Source organism: Centrocercus urophasianus, unplaced genomic scaffold (genome assembly GCF_019232065.1).
Source record: "Centrocercus urophasianus isolate 14NV4802_14NV808 unplaced genomic scaffold, USGS_Curo_1.0 seq_44, whole genome shotgun sequence".
Classification (NCBI taxonomy): domain Eukaryota; kingdom Metazoa; phylum Chordata; class Aves; order Galliformes; family Phasianidae; genus Centrocercus; species Centrocercus urophasianus.
Window position 1 is genome coordinate 1,161,224 of NW_024885022.1, and position 22,630 is coordinate 1,183,853.

The 22,630-nt window shown below is 40.7% G+C and overlaps 1 protein-coding gene across 2 annotated transcripts in view; it reads left to right on the plus strand.

Moving 5' to 3' along the window:
* GLI3 (GLI family zinc finger 3) overlaps window positions 1-22,630 on the plus strand; it is a 203,873-nt gene that overhangs the window by 885 nt on the left and 180,358 nt on the right. For both annotated transcript variants that reach the window (XM_042834226.1, XM_042834227.1), the window contains exon 2: window positions 12,146-12,308. In XM_042834226.1, coding sequence (XP_042690160.1) covers window positions 12,185-12,308 — 124 coding nt within the window. In that variant the 5' untranslated portion in view covers window positions 12,146-12,184. The remainder of the gene's footprint in view (window positions 1-12,145; window positions 12,309-22,630) is intronic.

Consider the following 22,630-nt stretch of genomic DNA (forward strand, 5'->3'; position numbering starts at 1 on the left):
TTATTACTATCATTTTTTTTTTTTCCTTTTCAACCCCTTTTGAACGCGATCCTCCGGTGTCCGTGGCCTCCTGCCAGTTTGAGCGCAGATATATATGCGTTTTCCAGCTCGAGTTCGCGCTGACTGTCCGTGCGGATGGCAGCGCCCGTAGCCGCAGGTAGGCGAGCTGCCCTGCCCCGCACGAAGGTCCCGCTGTGAGCGCTGCCCTCCCCACCTGACTCTCAGAGCTCAATAAAGCTCCTTTGTAAGCCTCAGCCCGCAGACTTGGTGTCTTTTGTGCGTCCTCCAGGAGCGGGATTTCTCCAAGACCTTTGAGATAACGTGGCTGGTTGAATGAACGCGTCTCTGAAAGGGCGCTCTGCCTCTGAGCGGGGTGTGAGTACCTGTTTTGGAGGCATTTTCAGTCAGCTGAACGACGGGAAATCGCCAAGTTGTGCTGCGAGGTTGTTTTGAATTTGGTCTGCGGACAGATTATGGATTGAAATCTGCCAGAACTGGCCTTCAGTAGTTTGAATATTTGTGCATTTGCTTTGTAATTTGGGAAGGTGCCTCACTGATTGATTCCTATAATTATTTCACTTAGGCTCTTTATTAAAAATTAATAGTGATCTGACACTTTCTTAATTACATGTGTCACTATTATTTTGAAGGAAGACAAATGCTGCATTTCAAAAGTAAAGTAACCTTAACATGTAGAAATTGCCGCGACCGCAGCGCAGTATTTCAGAGGAAATATATATTCAAAGTAGTAGTGAATGAGCGTAGCAATGTAAACTGTAAGCAGCCTCCTGAGAGCTTGTTTATATAATGAAGCTTTGGGTTTAACGAGCTCCTGTGTAAATACTTTTCAGTTTGGTGTATAGCCCAATTTTAAAATAGCAACTATGAGAGAAGGCTACGTTAAGGGGGGGGATTATTTCTTTTAAAAGCAGGATTATGTGATTCTGAATGAGTAAGAAGTGTGCTCCCTTAGCGTATGTATATTCCTTTCTCTGCTAGGAAGTGGAAGTAAAATTACGGCTTGAGGTGCTTTAATGCCTGCACAGTTGTGTTCAGATAACTGCACATGCTGTTCAGCATGACATGCTGCTTTCCTGAGCACTTCCGTGGAAGTGCTACAAAACAAAGACATCACCTGCGTATTCCTGCTTAAGTGGAGTAATGCTTTTGACTTGAGAATGCGTGCGGTGGCCAAAACAGCATTTACTGTTGTAAGCAACCTGCAGTTGTGAAAGGCACGTTGTGCGTTCTCAGGTGCAAAAACGTTTTATAGCTGAGAAATTATTGGTTTGTATAAATCATCTCTGATTTGGAACTGTTGCTAGAGAAACCAAACCATTAAAGTTTTCAGATATCATTATGATTTGCACATCTTGTAGACTGCTTGTTCTTTTCCTTTCTTTTTCTTCTTCTTTTTTTCTTTTTTTTAACAGGACAATTGCATGCATTTGATGGTGACCCTTGAAAGTTTAAGTAGTTCCAGTTACACTTCCTGCCTCATTTTTGGAAAGGCTATTTCATTACCTGTGCTCTGTAGCGTATTTGAATTCCATACCATGTATTCAAGCAAGGAATGGCACTTTTTGTTTTGTTTTGTTTTGTTTTGCAGACTGCTAGTGAAAAATTTGTCATCCTTGCCAGATAAATAAGGAATCTGATGCTTATTAGAGCAGGATTTATTTGGAGTTATGGAAGGAAACAGTTTAATGATCAGTGTTGCGTGCACTCAGCTATATGCAGACAGTAATGTGCAAAGAAGCAGCAGACTTAAAGGAAGAGTGAATCAATGAGTCATGAAATCCTCAGGAAAACCTTAGTAATGGAATGTTAATGCTTTTAGACTATAGTAGATTATCTTAAAAGTCAGACTTTTCTTCTTTATGCAATTGTTGTAAATCCCTAGCTAAAGAATACTTTGAAGAAGGCTTAAGTTTTTCTGGCACTCATTTTCTGTAGTCATTCTGATTGTTTTGGAAGATTCAAGAAATTTTCTGCCAACTTGCAGTTAGGCAGTTAAAATGCTAAAATGGCTACAGAGGAAGCTTTTTATTCAACAAAAGGTTCAGCTGTAATAGTGGTTTCAAGTCATCTTTTAAGCGTAGGTTTTATAGACATCCTCCCTTCAGATTTTGTCTTTTTTATAAGGCAATTGATTTGTTATACTTTAATATCAAATAAAATGAGACAGAATAAACAAAAATAGGGCATGGGTGCTGCTGCAAACTTTTCAAGTTCTCTCAGTGTATTTTTCATCTGTACTTTTATTTGATAGGTCTGTGGAATAGAGCTGTAGACTGGCAAAGACTTTAAATGAAATTTCACACTTTGATGATTTTTTTTTTAACTTTGATATATTGACAGCAAAAGGAGCTGCAAAGCTTTTATATAACTTGAGCAGTAACGCCAAGCAGCAGTCAAACGTCTCTATGCATTTGTGTTTAACTGCAGAAGAAAAACATGTCCATGGGCAGTAGAGGGTTCTTATCAACTCCCTAATCCCAGATCCCAGCAAACCTTGAGGGCATGCCTCAGATCTTGCTGAAATCATTGTAGACTCTCACAGTTCACAGATTAAATATGCTATGTGTTCCTGGCTCCAACAACAGTTTTATGAGCTCACTAAGCTTCCTGTTTTAAGATCCTTTTCTGAAGTTTTTAGGAGCTGCTAAGGGCGATGCTGTCTAGGGCAAGTGGTACTTGTTAATTTAGAGACACTTCAGATATTTCACTCTGTCTGTAAAAAGAGCCAGAATTACTGTTTTCAAATTGGAAGGTGAGCTGCACTGGAAAAAGGGACCCTTTAAAGTGTGATTAAAACTGTTGTTTTAATGTGTTTGTCGGTACACAAGGTTACAAAGTTTATGTGAGGCTTGATTTGTTTTATGGGGGCTTCACTTGGACCGGGCTCTTTAAAATGAGACTTTTCCAGTTGTAATTCTAAGCACAATGTGGCTTTTAGTGCACAATTTCTGAGCCTCTTTTAACCAATTGTATTTGTAGCAGCTCATTAAACATACCTTTGAAGTTCTCATTCTCCTTTCAGTGTCAAAGAAGGGAAAACGGTGGTGAGTTTCAGGAAATCAGGTAGTGATCCCCGGAATTTGTTGGCCCTTAAGAACGGGTGGCATTGCACCTCAGCTTCCAGGTCCCGCCTTGTTTTCTAGCTGTTAAAGAGTTAACTTTACGTTTTATTCGCTGTAATCATGTTTATGTATTTGGCGTAATAGTTTTAATTAAAAAGGAAAGTACTTATTGTCCAACAACATGTGTCATGTTTTTCCCGAGAGAACTTGAGCCAATTTTATGCTTAAAGGTTATTCAGTGAATGAAATTTTGAAAGCCCATTTGTCAAGGTGCTGCACGGTTTCTGTTAGTTTTCAACCCCCAAATTCATTGTCTGCGTGGCCCAGTCATTAGTCATCGGTGTATTAGTGCTGCCTTCAGGCAATGCTGCCCAGTACTTCTTCACACCATTACAGCTCTGAAAGTGTGCTCCGCAGACTTGTAGAATTACCGCTCTGATTTCCGCTTGGCTGGGTTTGAGGTAAGTCCCCTCCCTACCTTCCAGCTCACTCTAATCCCTGCTTTCTTTTAAGGCCGCTTTCTGCAGAGGTTTAGGGGAGAACTTTCTTACAGATTGCACTGGCACCATACTGCGGTTTTGTTGTTGTGTGCACTGTACGTGTAAATTAATTGAACCTGCGTTACCTTGGAAGCGTGTTAAATTAGCTGCCGATCTGAAGAGTTGATTTGCTTTGTCTCTTTTTAGGAGCCAAACAAGAAACAAGACAGTACGTAGATCTTTTACAAACACCTGCAATATCGTTTAGATTGCAACGAAGGGCAAACTAATTGGGAAAGAACACATTTGTCTCCAAATAGTTGCCGAGTGTCAGAACTGATAAGATCAGAATCCACTGATAACCAAAGATCTAATGGAATAATTTGTTAGCTGAATTGGCCACTGTTATGTCAGTTATCTTCCTGCACTGATTACCTAGGCCAGTAATCCCTTTTTACAATGATGCTCAGATCGCTGCTGCCTATTTTTGGTGTCTGATATTTAGGTTAGGGCTTGAGGACCCAGCTACTTCGTTGGTGGTGTAGAGCTGAACCATCCCCACAGCAGTGTTTGCTGCTTGGGATGAAATTCTTTTTCTATACGAATCTGTTAACGTCAAGAAAATCAACTGCATGTGAAGCACGCTTCATCCAGCTGCTGAGAGAATGGAGCCTTCGTTAAATAAGATATGTGAATACCTGAGCAGTCAGAAACACAGATCAAGTTAGCGTCACTGCTGCGCAGCGTCCGCTGTTCTGAACTGCCTGTAATTAAAATGAAATTCTAGCACTGCCAATCCTTAACTAATGGGTCGTGTGCTTTTGTTTGGCTTTTCAATTCACGGCGAATGTTTTCGCTTGGACGGTGAGACAGCTGCATAATTCTGTGCTTACCCGCTTTGAACATGGATGGTGGATTGCAGGGGAATTCACACTGCAGCAGGTCAGAGTTGTCCTGTTGTATTTTGTCAAGTTTCCAAAACTTGAAGGAATCACGATGCAGTTTGACTCCTACTGTGAGACAGGTGTAAAACCTAAAATAAACTATAAAGACTGAAGATAATGTTTTATAAAGTTCTTTTCATGCTTAAAGTTCTTCTTGGCTATGGTGAGCTTTCCTCTCTCTCGTTAAAACATCTGTCTTGGATTAGGATGTGAAATTCTGGATTGAGGTATCCCGTGAGTTGAAAGTAAGCTAAGTAGATAAATACTATTCCAGGAATGGGAGTGCTGATCACAACATAGGACTTTCATGAACATTCTATTGAACCTTTAATTTTGTTTTAAGATGCTAATTTAAAAATATTGGATACATACAATCTTTTCTTCTCTCATTTGCATATCATAAGTTGGAAACAGAAGACAGATCTTTGCAGTGGTTGTATATGAAATATATTCTTCCTTGAGCTTAGTTCCCATATGGATTGACATTGATATATAGCTCTAGTTTTGGTTCTAAAGAAACTTTCATCTGTTTGGATTGATGAGATAAAGCAAAAAGTGTGAAGAAAATGATCATGCCATTGGAATTTGTGTTTAAGTTTAGAGCTCTGAATTAGAGTATTTCTGCATTTTTCTGTGGCAGTTGGGGACTTCTTATTTGATGAACCAAATGAATCATAATGCAAAGCACACCCGCTACAGATGTTTATAATTTGCTTTACCAAGCTGTTTGTTGAAATATCAGCAAGAAAGAAAAGAAGAAAGCGTTGTATATCCTTACCATATATGCTTCTAATGCTAATAATAGTATCAACAGACGAAGTTGTGGGGTTTGTTATCAATGCAGCAAGACTTGCTGACTGTGTTTCTCTGTGCATACTCCTGTGTTTTCAGGTCTTGAGCTCATGAATGCTCTAAATCAGGTTTGGTAAAACAAGTGTTATACAGAGGGCAGCCACTCTGCTGTACTTTAACTTTGTTTCAGAGTTGGTGCTACTGAATTCCTGAAGAAAGATACGGGCAAAAACTGAGTGTAGACCTAGTAGAGAAGCTTGAACTCTTAGTTTAGGCTATTGCTACAAGCAGTCTACGGGAGATATTTTTCTCCATGTTTATTCTTTCACAGCTAATTGCACTTTGACATAATCATTAGGGTTTCTCCTGCTCCGGACTTTAGAGTGCAAGGATGTGTAGACCTGCAAAATAAGCTTACTCTTAATTTTCTACCAATATTGGTTTAATTGGGCAGGAGTTCTGCTTTGCAAAGAGTATGCGTTAATGTTTTTAACCCTTATCTCGTCCCTTCCTCCCAGTATATTTACAGATTTGGAGGCTTGAAAAATGTGCAGCGCTTTGTATTTTTTTAAGAAACAGCATTTATTCTTTCTGTTTTCTGTGATAGTTTGTGAGAGGGTCAAAATTAAAATTAAAACCCACGGCCACGTAACCTAAATAACAACTACTTAGTTGCAGTGTTAATGACATGACTTGTTTTAGTTTGTGTTTTTCATTTTAATTTTCGGTTACTAAATCCAAAGAGTCTCGAAGAAGAAATGGAGTGTAGATCTTAAATTTGAGGATATATTGTTTCTGAAATGAAAGGCCACTAAAATGTGCTGAAGGTTCTGGCTCTGAAACCCTCAGCTTTGTGCTGCCTGTCCCCAAACAGCAGCTTCTGTGAGATGGAGAGCTGAGCAGTTGGGCAGTTGGACCCAAATCCTTCAGTCCCTTTATCCATGACGTTCTACTTACTGGATAAGAAGCTACAAATCACTTTTTACCTTGTGGAAAGCTTGTTAGTTCAGATGCAGAGTTTAATCTGTTGAAGCGATAGTAAAAATATTTAATTGGACTCCTACTTAACAACAGGATAAATATCATCACAGGAACAGAGATAATCTTGCAGGAGGATATGGCTGCTGTGTTTTAAGAAAGCTGAGGTGCTGCCTCAGTAGGAACTGTTACTCATCCTTACTGATACTACTGTATGTGTATGCTTTAAATGTTTTCATAACTTTCAGCAGTTCGGTTGATCTGCATCAGAAAGATGTAAGCAAATGTAGTTGGGAGCCAAGCAATTATTACACTTAATCAGTAGTTCAATGCACTCCATAGAATAATTTCTCACTTAGGATCTTAATCACGAGGATGATAATAGTACTGCTTTGCCTAGCTGATTGTCTTTGTGTTTGTGGTCCCGCATTATTGTTGCCACGAGCTATTTAACCTATCAGGAACAGATCAGATCATCATTAACCAGGCTTTAGGTCTGGTTGTTTTTCAGTCTTTAAGGGGGAAAGAAATCAAAGGAAAGTAACCTACAGGAAGAGACAGCGGATAGCAGTGAATTTGGAAAGATTGCATTAATACGTGTGGTGCCCTATAACTTGGGGTATTTTTTAATTTCGAGCAACAAATCTGTCTGATACAATCATTTTGTTTTGTCTTTTTTCCAATTTTACTTTGCATTTCAAACAGATTTAGGCGAAGTTCACAACTGGCGCGTTTATAAATCAGGCATGTAAGTTAAACAGATAAATACTGTGAAGTGTAAGATATCTCTTCCACAGCTTATTAGTGGCTCGATGTGTTTTTATACATAGTCAATGTAAGCCTATTTAATATCCCATTTATATCAGTCTTACTGTGACCGGTTGGCTCACCGGGGAAGAATCTGAATGAAATTTGCCCAGGAGTAGTTAATGAGGTTTGCAGAGCTCTGATTTAGCTCACAGGGAACTGAGAAAAGGTGAAACTATTTCAAAAATTTGTAGCATTTAGATGAGTTCCTGTAGCTGCTATAAAAACAGTGAAGCGTTCCAAGAGGTTAATATTGTAACTGATAGATATTTCTTAAAATATCCGAGTATTTTTTAGCAAGTGCTGTCGGGGGTACCTCTGTCAGGGCAGCTTTGCCAGCAGGTTTGGTGAAAAGCAGTGCTGAGATCTGGGTGGGTTTTGGGAGTTAAGTGTGCCTGAATCAGGCCTGAATAAATCAGTGTGAAATAGCTCCCGTAGAACAGCATAAAATTGTCTCGTGTAAATTTTGCGTTTGGATGGATCTGAACAAGACGGATTTTTTTTTGTATGCTTAAATAATCCCAAGGAACAGTGTAACCGGTTTTGATAAAATTGATAAAGGGTCCTTTATGGTTGAGAGAGGCTGTAATGGCCTGATTGTTCTTTGTGCCTCCCCTTGTGTTTTTCACTTTCATACAGTTGTGCTCTTCAAGATGTGCTGTGTCCCCAAAGACTACTTCCAGTAGTGCGGATCAAAGCGGTACCTATGAACCACCCCAAACACCCAGAGTCATTTCTGAAAAATTAAACATGCTATGTTTGCTTGCACGCTGATTGGGGCACTCTGGTTGTTGATAGCAATCAGTCTGAGCTTCCCTACTGCTGATGTAATGATGATGAATGCTGTGACACTGCTATTTTAGACAGCTCTTCTCAGCGGATGCAAACCACTTGTTAATGAACTGAATACAACTGCAGCAGCATCGACTGAAGCAGCGAGAAGCTTTTTTTGTTGTTTTTTTTTTTTTTTTTTTTTTTAAAACAATGCATTAAAAGGTACCTCCTCAAAAATGTACCTCATAAAGGCAGAGTTAAAACCAACCTAACATGCAAATTGAGAGTTTCAGATGCTGATTCCTGGCAGCTTATATGGAAGCAGGGTAGTCTTGTTAACGGTCATTGAGATTGTTTACATGCACAGATGTGTGCGTGATCGGGTCCTTCAAATGAACTTATTGGCTTAAAAAAAAGAAAACAGTGGTCTGAGAAGTAATCCAGGGAGGAGCTGAGCAGGGCAGAGCTGAGGATTCCTTGGAAAACGGCAGTGCAATGCTCAGAAAGGGTCATGTTTCCTTCTCTTCTGGGGAGAGGGCTGCTCCGCTCATTTCAGTTAGTTGACACTGTGAGTAAATGCACAGAGACTTTTTTTCCCCTCCCCGCTATATTAATACGATTGTTTTACTACAGCGAGGCGCAGTTTTATGACCAACATACGTAGGAGCGGAAATTGTATCATTTCAAACCGCTTGAAAGAATTTTTTGTTCCAAATACACTGCCAACGTATTGCCATTGATGCTCCATTTGGAAGAGACAGTTTTCCTTGTGTAATTAAGCTTGTTCGTATTTTTTTTCCTCCAACTAAACATGCATTTGTGAAAGTTTGCATGCATGGTTCAAAAAAAGAAGAGACACACCTGCAGGCAGGTTGCAATTTTGGGAAGGATTTGGTTTAAAATGGGGGTCTGGAATTTAATTGCGCAGGGAGGTCAGGCTATAGAGATATTAGAAAAGGTTCAGGCGTGTTTGAATGGGGAAAAGCCATGAATGTTTGCTTTCAGGAAGGAATGTTTATCTCTCTATTTACTTATGAAAGTTCAGACTTTTGCCCATGCACCTTTATAGCGTTTCATTGCTATTCATATGCACATGAAGATGCTGGAGAGCCGACTGAAACTAGCTCTGCTTTTCAGAATAAGGAGCTCATCCCTGCTGAATAGAAGTATATTGTCTCAAGCCTAGGGGCAAGAACTGGGAAATCACTGACCCACGTGCTGGCAGGAGCCCTGTATGCTGTAAAATAAACCACATCGTATTTTAATGTGCAGATGAGGTCAGGCTGGCTGATTTTCAGAATGCTTTTTGATAGGGATTAGCAGCCAGAGTGGAAATAAATTTTCACGTTGTCCCAGACTTTCTTGCTGTTATTTGTTTGTTTTTCTTTTGTTTTTCTTTTGTTTTTCTTTTGTTTTTTTTTTTTTTGTAGATTGCAATTCTCATATTTCTGTACAATTTCTGTAAGAAAACAAAAAACGGGCAGAATTACAACGATTCTAAAAGAATTGTGCATCTTGTTTGTGTTTTCGACACAGGCGTCAGCTTGTGTTTGTGACAAGAAGGTTTTTTTGGGGCACCATATTGATTTCCAGTTGTCTGTCTCCATATCAGATGGTGAAACACACCAAGGCACACATCTCAGATGATTGGTCCTGCAGTCTTTCCTGCCTTTACTTCTCCATCCACGCCTGTCGCCATAGAGTTGGTGCAGCACTGGGATGTAGCTGGAGCTGCTGGAATTCTTGCAGACACCTTGGAGCATGAGAGCAGAGGAAGGAAAGCACAGGGGAAATGTATGCAGCACTCAGCCAGGGATGCAGAGAGTTGGACCAAAGAAGAAAGTTCACTTGCGCAGCGTTCTCTCTTCAATGCTGACACTAATAAGAACAGTCTCCTGTATGTAAACTAAGCAGACATGAACCAGAACAGGTACCAAGAGCAGATGTTTATATTAGCACATTGCCAATTCTGCAATTTTCTGACCAAAAATCCACTTCAGCTGCTATTTTAGAGCTGTGTTCTGTACCATTGTCTGCAGCAGCAGCATAAAAATGGACATGATAGAGAGTGGTAGGAGATGTGGAATGCTGTAGACACCTGCCAGCCTTTTCATGAACTTCAGTAGTGCTTCATGCCACTGCTGGCCTGGTGAAATGGAGTGAATTATGTGGTGTCTTCCTTTCTAGTTAGGTAGCGAGTACAAGATTTCCTTTTGTGACTCTGAGCCAAAAGGCAGAGTCCTGTGAACTCAGGGCTGAAGAAAATGAGGGCCACATTCTGCAGCTTTCTCCTTCGAGCTCTCACACAGCCAAATTCTTTGATGTAAGTGGAAGTGCTGGCTCAACAGATGCCTTGGCCCTTTAAAAGGCAAAGCAGAAGAAAAATAACCACAACTGAAAACGTAGAACTTTTAAAACTCCTTCAGAGGGAGCCTAGAAAACTGTTCTTAGGGAATACCTAATAACTCAGCTGAAGGAGGTGAGAGCACATTGAAAGACCAGCTTGTGCTGTGGCTGGAGAATAGCTGCTGGCAGATTTTAATGCTTGTGTCACCAAGGCTGTAGAGAGAATGGTCATGTTCTGAGCTGAGTGGGAGGGAAAGCTTAGCAGTAGTACCATCTTCCCCTTGCATTGCAATGGTCTGAATAGCCTGATGTGGATGAGAATTGACCTTGGCTGTGCATTATCTTGCGCAAGGTGAAGGAGGGGAAGCATATGTGAAATTTGGAAAGGTCCTATTTATAAAGCTTGTATGAGATATACCCAGCAATGCTCAAATACAGAGGAGATAAGTGAGGACTGTTGTTAGCTCTCCCCTGCATGGTAAGGAGGTCACCTTCTATCATTTCTTGGGTCGCTATAATGTAGCATTTTAACAGGTAGAAGTACTCTTGAATGTGTTCTGTCATGGCAGGCAGAGCTTTCTTACTCCTGTTTTTAGCCAGGAAGAAGCTCAAAGGAGGACAAATGCTTTGCTGGAGGCTGGACCAGTAGGTCAGTGGCAGTGGGGCTATGCTATCTAGTCCAGTTCCCTGGCCGTGCTGCCTAGCTAAATAATGATTCATTTAGTGATTGGGCTCCTCTTTGATCCCTACTGTATAACAATGAGGCTTTGGAGTGTTTTATTGTGCTATTAAAAAGAACTCCTACTAGGGAGGTGGAAAAGGGGAAGGTTTACTAGACAGCTGTGTTTGTGGTGAATTGGCTTTGTAGCCTTTTTTTTTTTCTTTTTTTTCTGACTGTCAGAATTGAGGAAACAGGTTGCTAATGTAATTACGCTTCATTACAGTTTAGTTTGTGGCTTGTTTTGAAGCCTTTGTTATTTGAATTCTTTTAAATCTTGCTCTAGAGCAGCACAACTTACTTCCGTTTCAGACTCATTTAGCTAATGACTGCAGTGCTGTTCATTTATTTATTATTAATTTTTGTTGACGTTCAAAATACCAGAGCATGAGGACGTTAGCTCTAGGAATGGCGTGTGCTTGCTACCAGCTATTTTATGTGCAGCTTGCTTGGGAAGATAGGTGTGCATTGGGTGAAGCTGCTGACGAGTGCTTGAAAAAGTGAAGTGGTCCAAGGGATATAAAATGAACATATTGCTGGAGGTGACACTGAGAAGAGTCCAGAAAGGCAGACAGGCACATCTACAGAGCCTTCCATTTCCAGAGTTTGCATACAAAAGAAAGCAATCTCATTAACTGCCACTAGCAATAATATTTGCCTTTCCCTGTGGTTTTCAGGGTGTTGCTCCAATGCACTTTTGTTTGAGTTAGATTTCTGAACAAACAAAATGAGAGATGTTTACACAAGTAGGACAAGAGCAGAGATAGACAGGATAACTGCAGTGTGTTCGGATAGTGTGCGAGTTGAAATTTAAATATTTGGCTACTATAGTCAACATGAATGTCTGCTTGATTTCTTCTGCATTATTCCAAAGTGCTGTGGACGTAAGTGCTGTGGATGAAGTCTTCAGCCCCCCCCAACTCCCTCCCCAGACATCTTTTAAAACCCTAGAAGTTTGAAAAAGAGGGCCAGCCCATCAGGCAATAGAGTGGTTTGTGATGCTGATTCTTTTTAAAGAAGAACATGCTTGTTTTTAGTGTTAGCTTCTCCTTAAATTTCTCAGGAATTCATGCATGCAAACCTGATTTGATGGGCGTCTGGAAATGTCCTCTGGGCTGCTAATACAGCCGTGCTGCAGGCTTTTCTTCAGCTGAGAGATGTGACAGGTCTTGAGCTAAGCTTTCCAGTGGTATTTAAAGTGTATGACTTTCTTGTTTCATTCAGGTATTAGTACAAGAAGAGCTGAAGTAATGAGAAGTCACCATGGAGGCGCAGTCCCATAGCTCTACCACGACAGAGAAGAAAAAAGTGGAGAATTCCATCGTGAAATGCTCCAATCGAACAGATGTCAGTGAGAAAGCTGTTGCCTCCAGCACAACTTCCAATGGTGAGTAACAGCAGGAATTTACTAGCAGCCAAACCTACAGTAATTTTATGTTCACTGCATTCCTTGTGAATTGAGTGAGCATTTGCACCTGGATCAGTGTTTGTTCTAAGTAAAGGCTAAAGAAAACAAATACGGGGGGTGGTGGTGGTGGAAAAGTGATAGGACACAGTGAGGCCTGTTTTGGCATCAGGTGATGTCTTTTTCTTCCAAATGTTCTAATTTGAGATGTAAATGTGCTGAGTTATTTTTAATAGGAAGTTCCTGTTTTTGGCGTTTTAGAAATTGTCTTGATTAGCCTGGCAGGGCTTAGGAGTGCTTTGCATTTTGCCACTGAAATCTTTTTCACTAGTTAGATTATTAGTTATTACAAAAGAGGCAGAAGTAGCCCTGTCTAAATTTATGGCAAAGGATTTTTGTCTTCTCCTTTTACAAATAAACTTGCTCCTCACAAAGTGCAGCCCCAACCTCCCTAAAGTTCTTTAACAGCCAGCAATAAAACATTATGCTATGAGTGTATCCCTCCATGAGTTCGTTTCAAAATTGTGAACGTACAGCTTGTCAATTTGCAAAAGCAGAGTAGTTTTCTTAATTCTCCACAGAGATTACCTCACATGAAAATTTTATGTATTTTCTACTTCTCCAGAGAATGTGTGAGCCCAATTCCAGCCCTTTCATTTTGCAGTTTTAAGAGGGCTGAGCGTATTGATCCATACTAGTGAAAAACTCCCTTTGCAGGCTAGGAAAAACACTACTTGAAAAAATGTCATGAGAGTTTGGCCCTGTAGGTTTTGGATAGCTGCAGATTAACTATTGTTTTTTTGCTTTATTTTTATTTTTTTTCCTAAATTAATCCAATAATTGCTGAAAGTGGAAAATGGCTTTCTGCATATTTTGGAGAGTCCTCGTGGATCCCTGGCAAAACGTTTTCTGTCTACCCGTTCTGCTTCTGTCATTCTCACTTGAATATCTGGTCTTGTGATCCTGGTTAGTTTTTCACTTTGATAACTTGAAGAAAGGTTTGTACTCTCAGAGAAACATCTGTGTCCAAGTGGAGTAAAGTACAAAATCCACGAATCCTACAGCCATTCTAGAGGGAAATCTCTGTGGGTCAGTAAAAAATAGATGGCACAAGTCCCAGCATCCTTGTGTGTGACTGGACTTCAGATTCAAAGCAAACTCAGCACCTGCTGACCTAACAGTTTGGGTTGATCCCCACGAGAATATAGAAACTGTTGAACAGCTATGGAAAAAGTTGCATCAGTTTTCTAAGGCATATGAAATTAGATCCTCAGCTGGTGTAAGTCATTGTAGATCCGTTGCTGTCAATAGAATTACAGAGGTGCACATTAGCTGAGGAGCTCCCCATTGTGTTGTTGGCTTTTTTTTTTTTTAATAATAGGATTTTCCGCGTTGGCCCAATTTCTCCAACAGATGCACACTTAAACACATATGCATGTTCTTTGATGTCAGGGGTCTGTACTCAAACTCAATATTGGCACACATCCCTCGACTGTTTGGGCTGGGTTTAACAGTATCATCAAGCATTTAGATTAGAAAGCTAAGAGTAAACTCTACCTAATTCTGACACCGGTGTACTGAAATCCTTTGGTCAGATCATTTTCTCTGTCGATTCTATCAGCTTAATGGGAGCATTAGTTCTTGACTACCTGCTGCATCTTGATGGTGTATTTTACTGCGTGTCAGGGTCATCAAACTCTCAAGAGTTGAAAAGATTCTAGATCTAATGAATAACATTTTTTTGTCACTGTGATTTTCTCCTGTTAATGGACTGAGATGCTCATGTGGTACACATCCTGGGGCCTGAGCTTGCATTTGTTTAAGGTAGTGTCAGTTACCTGTTTTCAGTGAGTGAGAGCCGGTCTTGCAACAATCTTCTTATATTTGGGGAAGTCACCAGAGTCTCCAAAGTTTGGGTTTATAATCTACTTTCACACATAACCAAGTAAACAGTTTCATAGGGATGCAGAGTTGGATTTAAAGGAATAAAAACTTCTATTCCTTCCTGGACATGAAAAATTTTCTATTGGTCTAAAGGCTCCTTGGAGCACATACCAAAACAAAACCTACCACCAATGCTTTAGGAATTTAAGGATGAGTTGTACTGTTGCAATGTTTTGAAGTTCACTTCTTGCAGATGTGATTGTCGTAGTAATGAATTCTGGTAATAAGGGACCAATTTGCATGAAAGCTTGAGCTTGCCTCACGTTTACATCTTTTATTCTTAATGTTGGAAAGAGTATTACTACAGGAACACCATCAATTGATACCAGATGCCACTCCTAGAAAATATGCAGTTTTTGCTGATTCAGTGCCTCTTTTTTGCAGAGGGCTGTGGATTTATTAAATGGTTGTGATTTGCATTTGAATGCTCTGTTTAACAAGGTAAGATACCCTTAAAAGTACCGAAAAGACTGAATGGTCTTTGCTGTCTTTCTCAGAAGACCACTATGCTTGCCAAGCAACATCTGCCTGTCATACAAATATCTCCTCATAAACACGTCTAATATTCATGCTCCTCCTTTTGGGCAATGCATTAATTAGCAAAGTTTGCAAAGTAACTTACTTGAGAGATAGCTGTTGGAGAGACAGCTCTGCTGTTTCCCGGAGTGCTCAGAACTTGAATCATAGGTAAGTTGTTGGTTATGGGTTTCATGAAAAGCTTGTCATCATGAAAAGACGTACCATTAATTGCAAAGAAAATACCATTGTTTCAACAGCGTCCACAAGTGGGTAATGCACCTTTTAGTAGAAACTATTTTGAAATGAACACTGGGCATGGAAACCTTCCAAATCTTACCGTGTGCAAACTGGTTATTGAAGAGCATGCTGTAAACCTATGTGCAAGGGAAATAAGTTGGGGAAGACGGAGAGAAAGGGCAGTTATTGTTAACTCCAACTCTGCAACAAAGGTACGAGGCCTAGGCCTGTGGATGCCCCTTGCAAGGCAAGTTCACCCCGTAGGCTCGAACAATAATCAAGCTTGGCCATAGTTTACATTAGCCACTTCTGAGTTACTGTGATGGCTGAATACAAGAAAGATTTCAGCTGTACTCACCTAACCGCACTCTTGCTGTATCACTAAGATGCTCGCGCTGTGTTAGATAAGGCTCTGCCAGCATTTCCATTATCAGCGCTTAATTTCAGAGATTTATAACTAAGCCATTAAAACGTGCTCCAGGCCCAAACATGTGGGGAAGGTCTTAGTGCTGGAGCAAATTAAAACTTCTTTTAGAACACATGTGATCAAAAAAGCTAAAAAGTACTGATCGTAACTTGTAATAACAAAAATCTTTGCACTTTGATGCCTGGTGGGACTTTGTAATTTGGAACCTCTCTTACTTTGTTTTGAATTCATCTTTGCAGGCTTTTGATCTTTTCTCCCGTGTTTTTCATTTTGTGTATCTTAACCAAACTGCTCATGGTTTGCGAAGAAACTTTTCTTTGCGAATTGTTCCTTTTACTGCTTCTTTGCTTGACTGCTGTTTTTACTGCTGGAGAAAAAATGCTGAAGAAAACTGCTAATGGAGATGGTCTTTCACAAAAGGCTGTACGAAAAAAGGTTTTTGCTAGGATATAAAATGTTTGCTCGTGTGTGCTTGATTTGATATGTTGAGATTGATCTGCTTTGGTGAAGCAGCAATAACGAATAAATACTTATTTTATGTCATGGCAAAATTACATTGCAATAATGAGGCCACCATGCTGCCGTAGTGCAGTGCTGTCTGGCCTGCTCATTTCATACCATGTTTCATCATTAAAGGGCAGTCTTGTGGTATTGGAGGGACTCTGTTTCCTGTGATGTCTGTGTTTGATTTAGATCATCATCCTGAAAGCTGTTGCATGCACAGAAAGGCTTCAGTGTAGTTGTGCATGGATTGGCTTTCTGAGGAGAAGTATATGCGAATATGTTCGTTAAAATTAGTTCTGTGCTCCCCCTGGGGAGCCTTCAGCTACTACTGCAGGCTGTGAAGCCTGTCTTCCTAGGCCTTTGTTGGGTATTATGGTGCTTTCTTTAGCATTAAGTAACCCTAATATTAAAAAAAACAGTCTTAGCTGAACACATTCAGCACTGCAGGGATCTGCATGCTGAGTTGCCTTGCTGAAGTGCTCTGGATGCCAGCGGTGCACGTTGGCAGGGGCGTGTTTGGTGTTGGCTGCTTGTGAGCTGGCTGGCTGAGCATTGTACCTGCTTCTCTGCCATCACTGCAGTCCCTGCAAGCTGTTGCTGCCATCAGCAGCATGCTTAGGTGACAGCAAGTGACTTGACTAAGGTCAAGACTCCAGTTCTACTCAGCAAGTCCTTTGGCAAATGCCTCATTTTGGGTGCAGGAATAGCCCCCCTGTCCCTCCTATGGGTATTTGGCCTGCTTTAAGTTAGGCAGGGATGTTAATGCTCTGTCATCTCCATACTACACTCCACTTTGTAACATGTACATTTTTTGGTGTTGATCAAAAAAACCCCACGCAAATCCAACACAGCCCTTAGCTATATGCGGTTTATTTATTTTTTAAATTGAATTGGCAGTATAGATATAATTAGTTATTCATTTTATGTTCTGGTAAGTGCAGGGAATTACTGTGTAGGATAAATTAATGCTTTTACAGTGCAAATTTGCACCACGTAGCATTGCTTGGAGAACATTAGGAGATTATAATACTGTGTTCAGCCTTGATTTACTTACTGTTTAGCTTGTGAGCTTTGTCAGTGACTAAGATGTTTTCCTCTTTTGCACTTTTTGGCTCTATACTGATTTTTTTAATGTTGCATTGAAACAATGCAGTTATTGTGTAGAGGCTGGTTCAGTGTCTGACAGGCAAGCACTTATTTTCAGTTTGATGTGTTTTGTCTAGTTTTTGACCCGTGAGCTCTTTCCAGTGTAATCTGATATTTCTTATTAACCTGTTACTCTGCCTTAGAAAAAAAGCTAATTATAAACGTATGTAGGTTGTGGACTTCACTACCTTTATCAGAGTCAGATAGTTATTGGGAACATGCTTTAAAGCAATAGAAAGCAGAAATTATTATCTTAATGGTGATGTAACTTAAGACGGATCTTGATAGATGAATAAATGAGAGGAAGTTCATTCGTCCACTTTGATTCTTTCAGAAGAGTTGGCTATATCTAGGTCGCTTTTTTTTCTGTTTTTTTTTCTTTCCCTAATAGTTCTTCAAGGATCGAATGAGGAAAGTATGTGGCAGCCTGCAACTCCATAGGAATCGTATTTCCTGTTTAAACTTTCAGTTGGTTGCCCATCCTGCTGCTTGCTTTCAAGCTCACCTTTAAGTAGGTGTTAATCATAAATGCTCATTCTTGGCCTCCTGGTTGGACTGGCGTGCTCAGGGTCCTGATGAAAGGTCAGGGTTCAAAAGAGATTGTTGAGTATCAAGAAACATTGCCTGCACTACTTTAGTGGCCTGCAAACTGAGCCCCGGAGTGATTATATGAGATCTGATCCTATGGAGTGGTCAGGAGACCCTGCTTCCTCTGCTGGCATCAGAAGGTATGGAGGGGCCCTACGCAGGTCTCATTTTCAGGTGAGGGAGGAAACAACAGCCTTTAGTACATTCATATCAGATCTTGGAAGGGAAGTGACAAGCTTCAGTGTATAGGCAGCAAGGCAAATATTCCAGACAGTTCTCATCTGTAATGGTGGTGTGGAGTAGCATGAAAAGTAAGAGTAAAGGGCTCATACAGTAGTACTGGAAAATCAGGACAGAGAGCTGAAGTAAAAAGATTTTGTGTATCCTTCTGTTCTGTTCCAATAATTGTGGCCAGGTTCGGAGGTATGCCCTGTCTTGGGGAGAGTAAGCTCTCCTGAGGCTTTGTAAGTATTGGAAGCCGAAGCTGTGGAGGTTGTAATTAAGTGTGGACCGCCTGTCTTGGTATATGGTAATCTGATGTGAGCGGCTGATTAAGTACGTATTCATTCAGGGTAATGCATCCATGGTCCTTTATGCTTACTAATAAAATTTTAGTCATCAAATTAGGGTTTGTCGTCAACTGCAATAACTCGCGCTGCCTGATGCTGTTTTCCACTGTTATTCCTCAGTGAGCCAGCCCGACCCGTACCTTATTCTAAAGCAAACGATCTGCAAATGCAATATGGTATTGCTTCATTAATTCTGCAGAGATTTCCCTCCATTTTTCCCCCTTCTTTCCCCTCCCTTTAGTGGTTAATAGTATAAGGGATATTAAATGTCAGTCCTGCTGTATCCCTTTGCAAGTTCCAGAAAGAGATGATTGAGTGGCTTACCCTTGCAATCACTGTAATCAGTAAGTAATGACTTAACATCCTGCTGGATAACACGAGGTGGAACTGGCAGAAAACATTAGTTAGCACAGTCTTGCCACCTGAATGAGGTGAAGGTTAGATGTAGGGAATTACAAACTAGGAAAAGTTTGGCTCTTTTTTTCTCTATTTTTCCTGAAGAGCAGAAAAAAAAAGCCACCAATGAAAGCCCACCCATACACCTAACCAAATCATATTAGAGATGTACCTGGGTTCTGAAATATATTAAAGAGAGGCAGCAGTAAAAAGGTTCAAAATGAATCTGTACTGTATGGCATCAATGCTCTGGAGCTTGTGCTTTGCAGGAGGCCAGTGTTGCCCACCAGACCTCAAAAATTCAGGCATTACACTTCCCAGCACTGGGGAGAGCAGCTCAGAGTTGTTTTTTCTTTTCTCTGGGAAAAAAGCTGCTGGAAGCAGAAGCTGCAGTGGTAGTGTTAGCCTTGCAGAAAAGGACTCTTCTCTGAGGGTTCTGAGAAGACACCGAACTTGGGAATTTGTGAGTGAAGGAGCAATGTGGAGTAGATCTTTGTCATACAGTAAATAAAGAGAATTTTTAAAGTATCGTTTAAGTTGACTTAAAGCCAGGCAACTCCTCTGGCAGACGCTGTATTTGGCTGTACAGTTTGATCTGAGTAAATTAAGGCAGTTGAAGTAATTAAATTACTTAACAGGCTTTAAAATGGCATTCATCTTTTCACTTCTAGATGATGCTTTCTGTTTCTTATCTGTCTCCAGTTAAAAGGAAATAGCCTGGCATCAGTGTTGCATTTTATTATATTCCTGCTCTGTATGTTTCTATTTATTTCGTTCATTTTCTTTTTCTTTATTCTTTTTTTTTTTTTAAGATATAAAACCTCAGCTTCTGCATACGTGGGAATAGTTCCTGCATGTGTGTGCCAGTAACTGGGAGCAGTGTGCTTAGGGTATGGTATGTGACTCTCTATATTAAAACTACACACTCAGCGTTCTTTCCAAGTCATATCTCGTTATTTTGGGTGGTGGGAAGTGAGAGAGGGAGATGCCATCCCAAGTAAGGGGTCTGAGACAGATTTTATTGCTTTGTTATTATCTTATTTCCCATTAAATGTCTTTGCCTTTGATGTATACTGCAAGTGGTCACAATTTAATTTGCAGGTTCTGTTTTTGCTCTTAAGGCTGGCAGCACAGAAAAATGTTGTGTAAGTGTGATCTGGACCTACTGATGTATGCATATTTCAAGTGCACAGAGGCACTTTGAAGAAGAGAAGAACGCAGGAAATACTGGGTTTTGTTGAGATGATTTTAAAATTTGACTTGCGAGGCTTTAGGGGACAGATTTTCAAAAAGCAGTTCCTAATCTTCTGCCTGCCATCAGCTGGAGCCTTGCTATGCAGGAGCTGTCTACGTGCATTCTTTGCACATGGTAACCACTTAAAATATGCTGCTTTCCATTCATTTGGTGCGACTTTCCGTGCATGTAAAAACTGTTCTGCTTCCAGCCATGTGTAAATGCAAAAACTGAAGTCCCGCACATGTAGAGCTGGAAAAGATGTTAAAGATGTTTGGATATACCAAACCAAGGTGATTGTTTTTGTTTCCTGTTTTCTGTTGTATGGAACAGAACGGATTTGCACTGATGGAGTTTTTCCTGATACGAGAAGATAAATCACTAGAATGTAAGCCGCTATTATAAACTGTGCTCTCCCTCTCTCACCCTGTTGTGTGCTTGCTTTTCTGTTCTTTTCCAGCACAGTCTCATACGTAGCAACAGAGGATTTTGCAAAACGTTTGCAAAAAAGTTGCTTTTGGTCCTGAGCGGTCGTGTTTTTCCCTCCTCTCAGTCTCTTTTTGTTCCTTCTTTCTCTCTTTTTTTCTTCTCTTTTTTCTTTTCCTTTTTCTTTTTTTTTTTTTTTTTTTTGCCTAGTTCTTTCTTTTAGTTTTCAGAAAGTTGAGTTCCATCCCAATTATTAAATCTTCGGAGACCATTCCCACATGGTTCTGTAAATGGTAGCTTCATCCTGAGTTCTTTCATCTCTTTTCCTGCTCTCCTGGCTTGACAGTTGAAAAGGTCTGACTGTGCCACACAATGGTTTGATTGGTTTCTCTAGGGGAGGCTTTACCCTGCCTCATCATTCGCCAGGCAGGTGGACCAGAAAGTCTCTTGATTCTTTTGTTGCCTCTCAAAGTCCGAGGTCTTTGACTGAATAAATCCTCCGTCATGGGATAATTTGCTAAAAGGAGCCTGAAAGATGTGAGAGAAAAGCCTCACTACTTGGGTGCTGAATTAATGAAATAACTGGGCCTTGGAGTTTGCAATTGAAAAATCACCAGGAATGCAATGGGTGGAGACAGACTGCAGAATGCAAGGCTGTTGCTTCCCCGTAATAAACTAGGAGAGCTTTAACTGAGATTGTGGCGGGCAGCCGCTGGTTATTTGCATTTTTAGCCCAGTTCTGCAGGGGAAGCCCGAGCCGAATAAAAGCCGTTTTGGTGCAGCCTCTAGTTAGTCATTAGATTATTACGAGGGGCTGGGAAGAATTCCATATGACAGAACTAGGGTTGAGTTAACACAGGACGAAAAGTAATTTACAGATAGGCTGTCCTCAGCCATCTTTGTAGCCCCTGATAAGGTTTCATTTCAGAATGGATAGGCGACATTTCCACTTACGGGCCCATTCTGCGACACCTGTGATAACAGCTTCTGGATCCTAATTGAAATTGGTTTCAAAATGGATTTTCACTTTTCTCTGTCCGTGGAAAATATTGAATGGGCTCAGAGCTGCCACAGAGAATCCCAGGCCTTGGAAGATGGAGCAAGAAGCCGGGATCATCTTTCATAACTGTGTCGATGATATGACAGTTTTGTTATCTGTCTTATTAATGAAATCATTGATCACCTGATGAAGGAGATAATAAACTACATTTTGCCGGTGCTCAGGAAGATCAGTTAGATTTTTTGAAACTGTAGAAGGGGGGAAAGCCAAACCAAAACAATGGAGGCATGATTTTAAGGTCTGTTTACAACTTCTCTTTCGTGCAGGATTTTTAGATGGAAGAAGTCTCTGTGACCATAGAATGCTGCCTGCACCTCGAGCTTATTTAAAGTACAAAGGAGGCAAGAAAGACTGGCACTTGTGTTAAGACTCAGTTATTGGTTTTTGTTTTTAACAAGCCACACTGAGTAAATAACACTTAAGTCCTAGTAAGTGCCATGGAAACTCAGATGAACTGGGAAACAATGGAGCTCAATTTTGGCTGAAGTGGGATTAGTGAGTCCTGAATCCCTGGCATGGACAAAGGCCGCTCAGGCTGCGGACGGACGCTTGCTGTGAGGGTGCTTCCCCGGAAAATTATTTCTTCTTTCAACGTGGATGTCAGGCTGTGGGTGTCATGGCCGCTCAGGCATCGTGGAAAAATAAGTTTCTTTCTTTTCATTTTGTACTGATGGGCTTTGGAAGATTCTTAAATGCGGGAGAACGTACAGCGTGCTCTGAGTGTGCAGGCTCGGCGAATAAAATCGAAAAGACTCTTGTTGTGTCGTTTCCCTGCTTGTTTGCTGATTATGAGAGAAAGGGGCAAATCTGTTGTTTGTACTCGGCTGCTCTGGAATGCGTGCTCTGTTCCTCAAGGAAGGTGGGAAGGGGTGGTTTTTCTGAAGAGGGGTGCCGGTGACTTCTCGGATTTCACTGTGAATTGTATCCTAGGTGTTTCCTCAGCCTCTCTGCTGGTGTGGGTCAATCCTGCCCCCTTTTTAAGCTTGAAAGAGTAGCTCTGATCAAAGGCTTTAATGATGTCACTGATCTCTGGTGATTGATTAGAAACAGAAGTTCTGGAGCATTTTGCATGTCCGCCTTTTCCTTATCGCTTCAGATCCATTAGTGCTTGCTCATTAGGGTACCTTTCAATCAGGGGGGAAAAAATTCCACATGCTTATATTTGTACGTGTGTGCATGTATAAAGAAAAGGAATAGCAGGGCTGACAGCCTTCACGGTCTGTCTGAGTTGTAAATGTATTTTTCTTTGTTGCA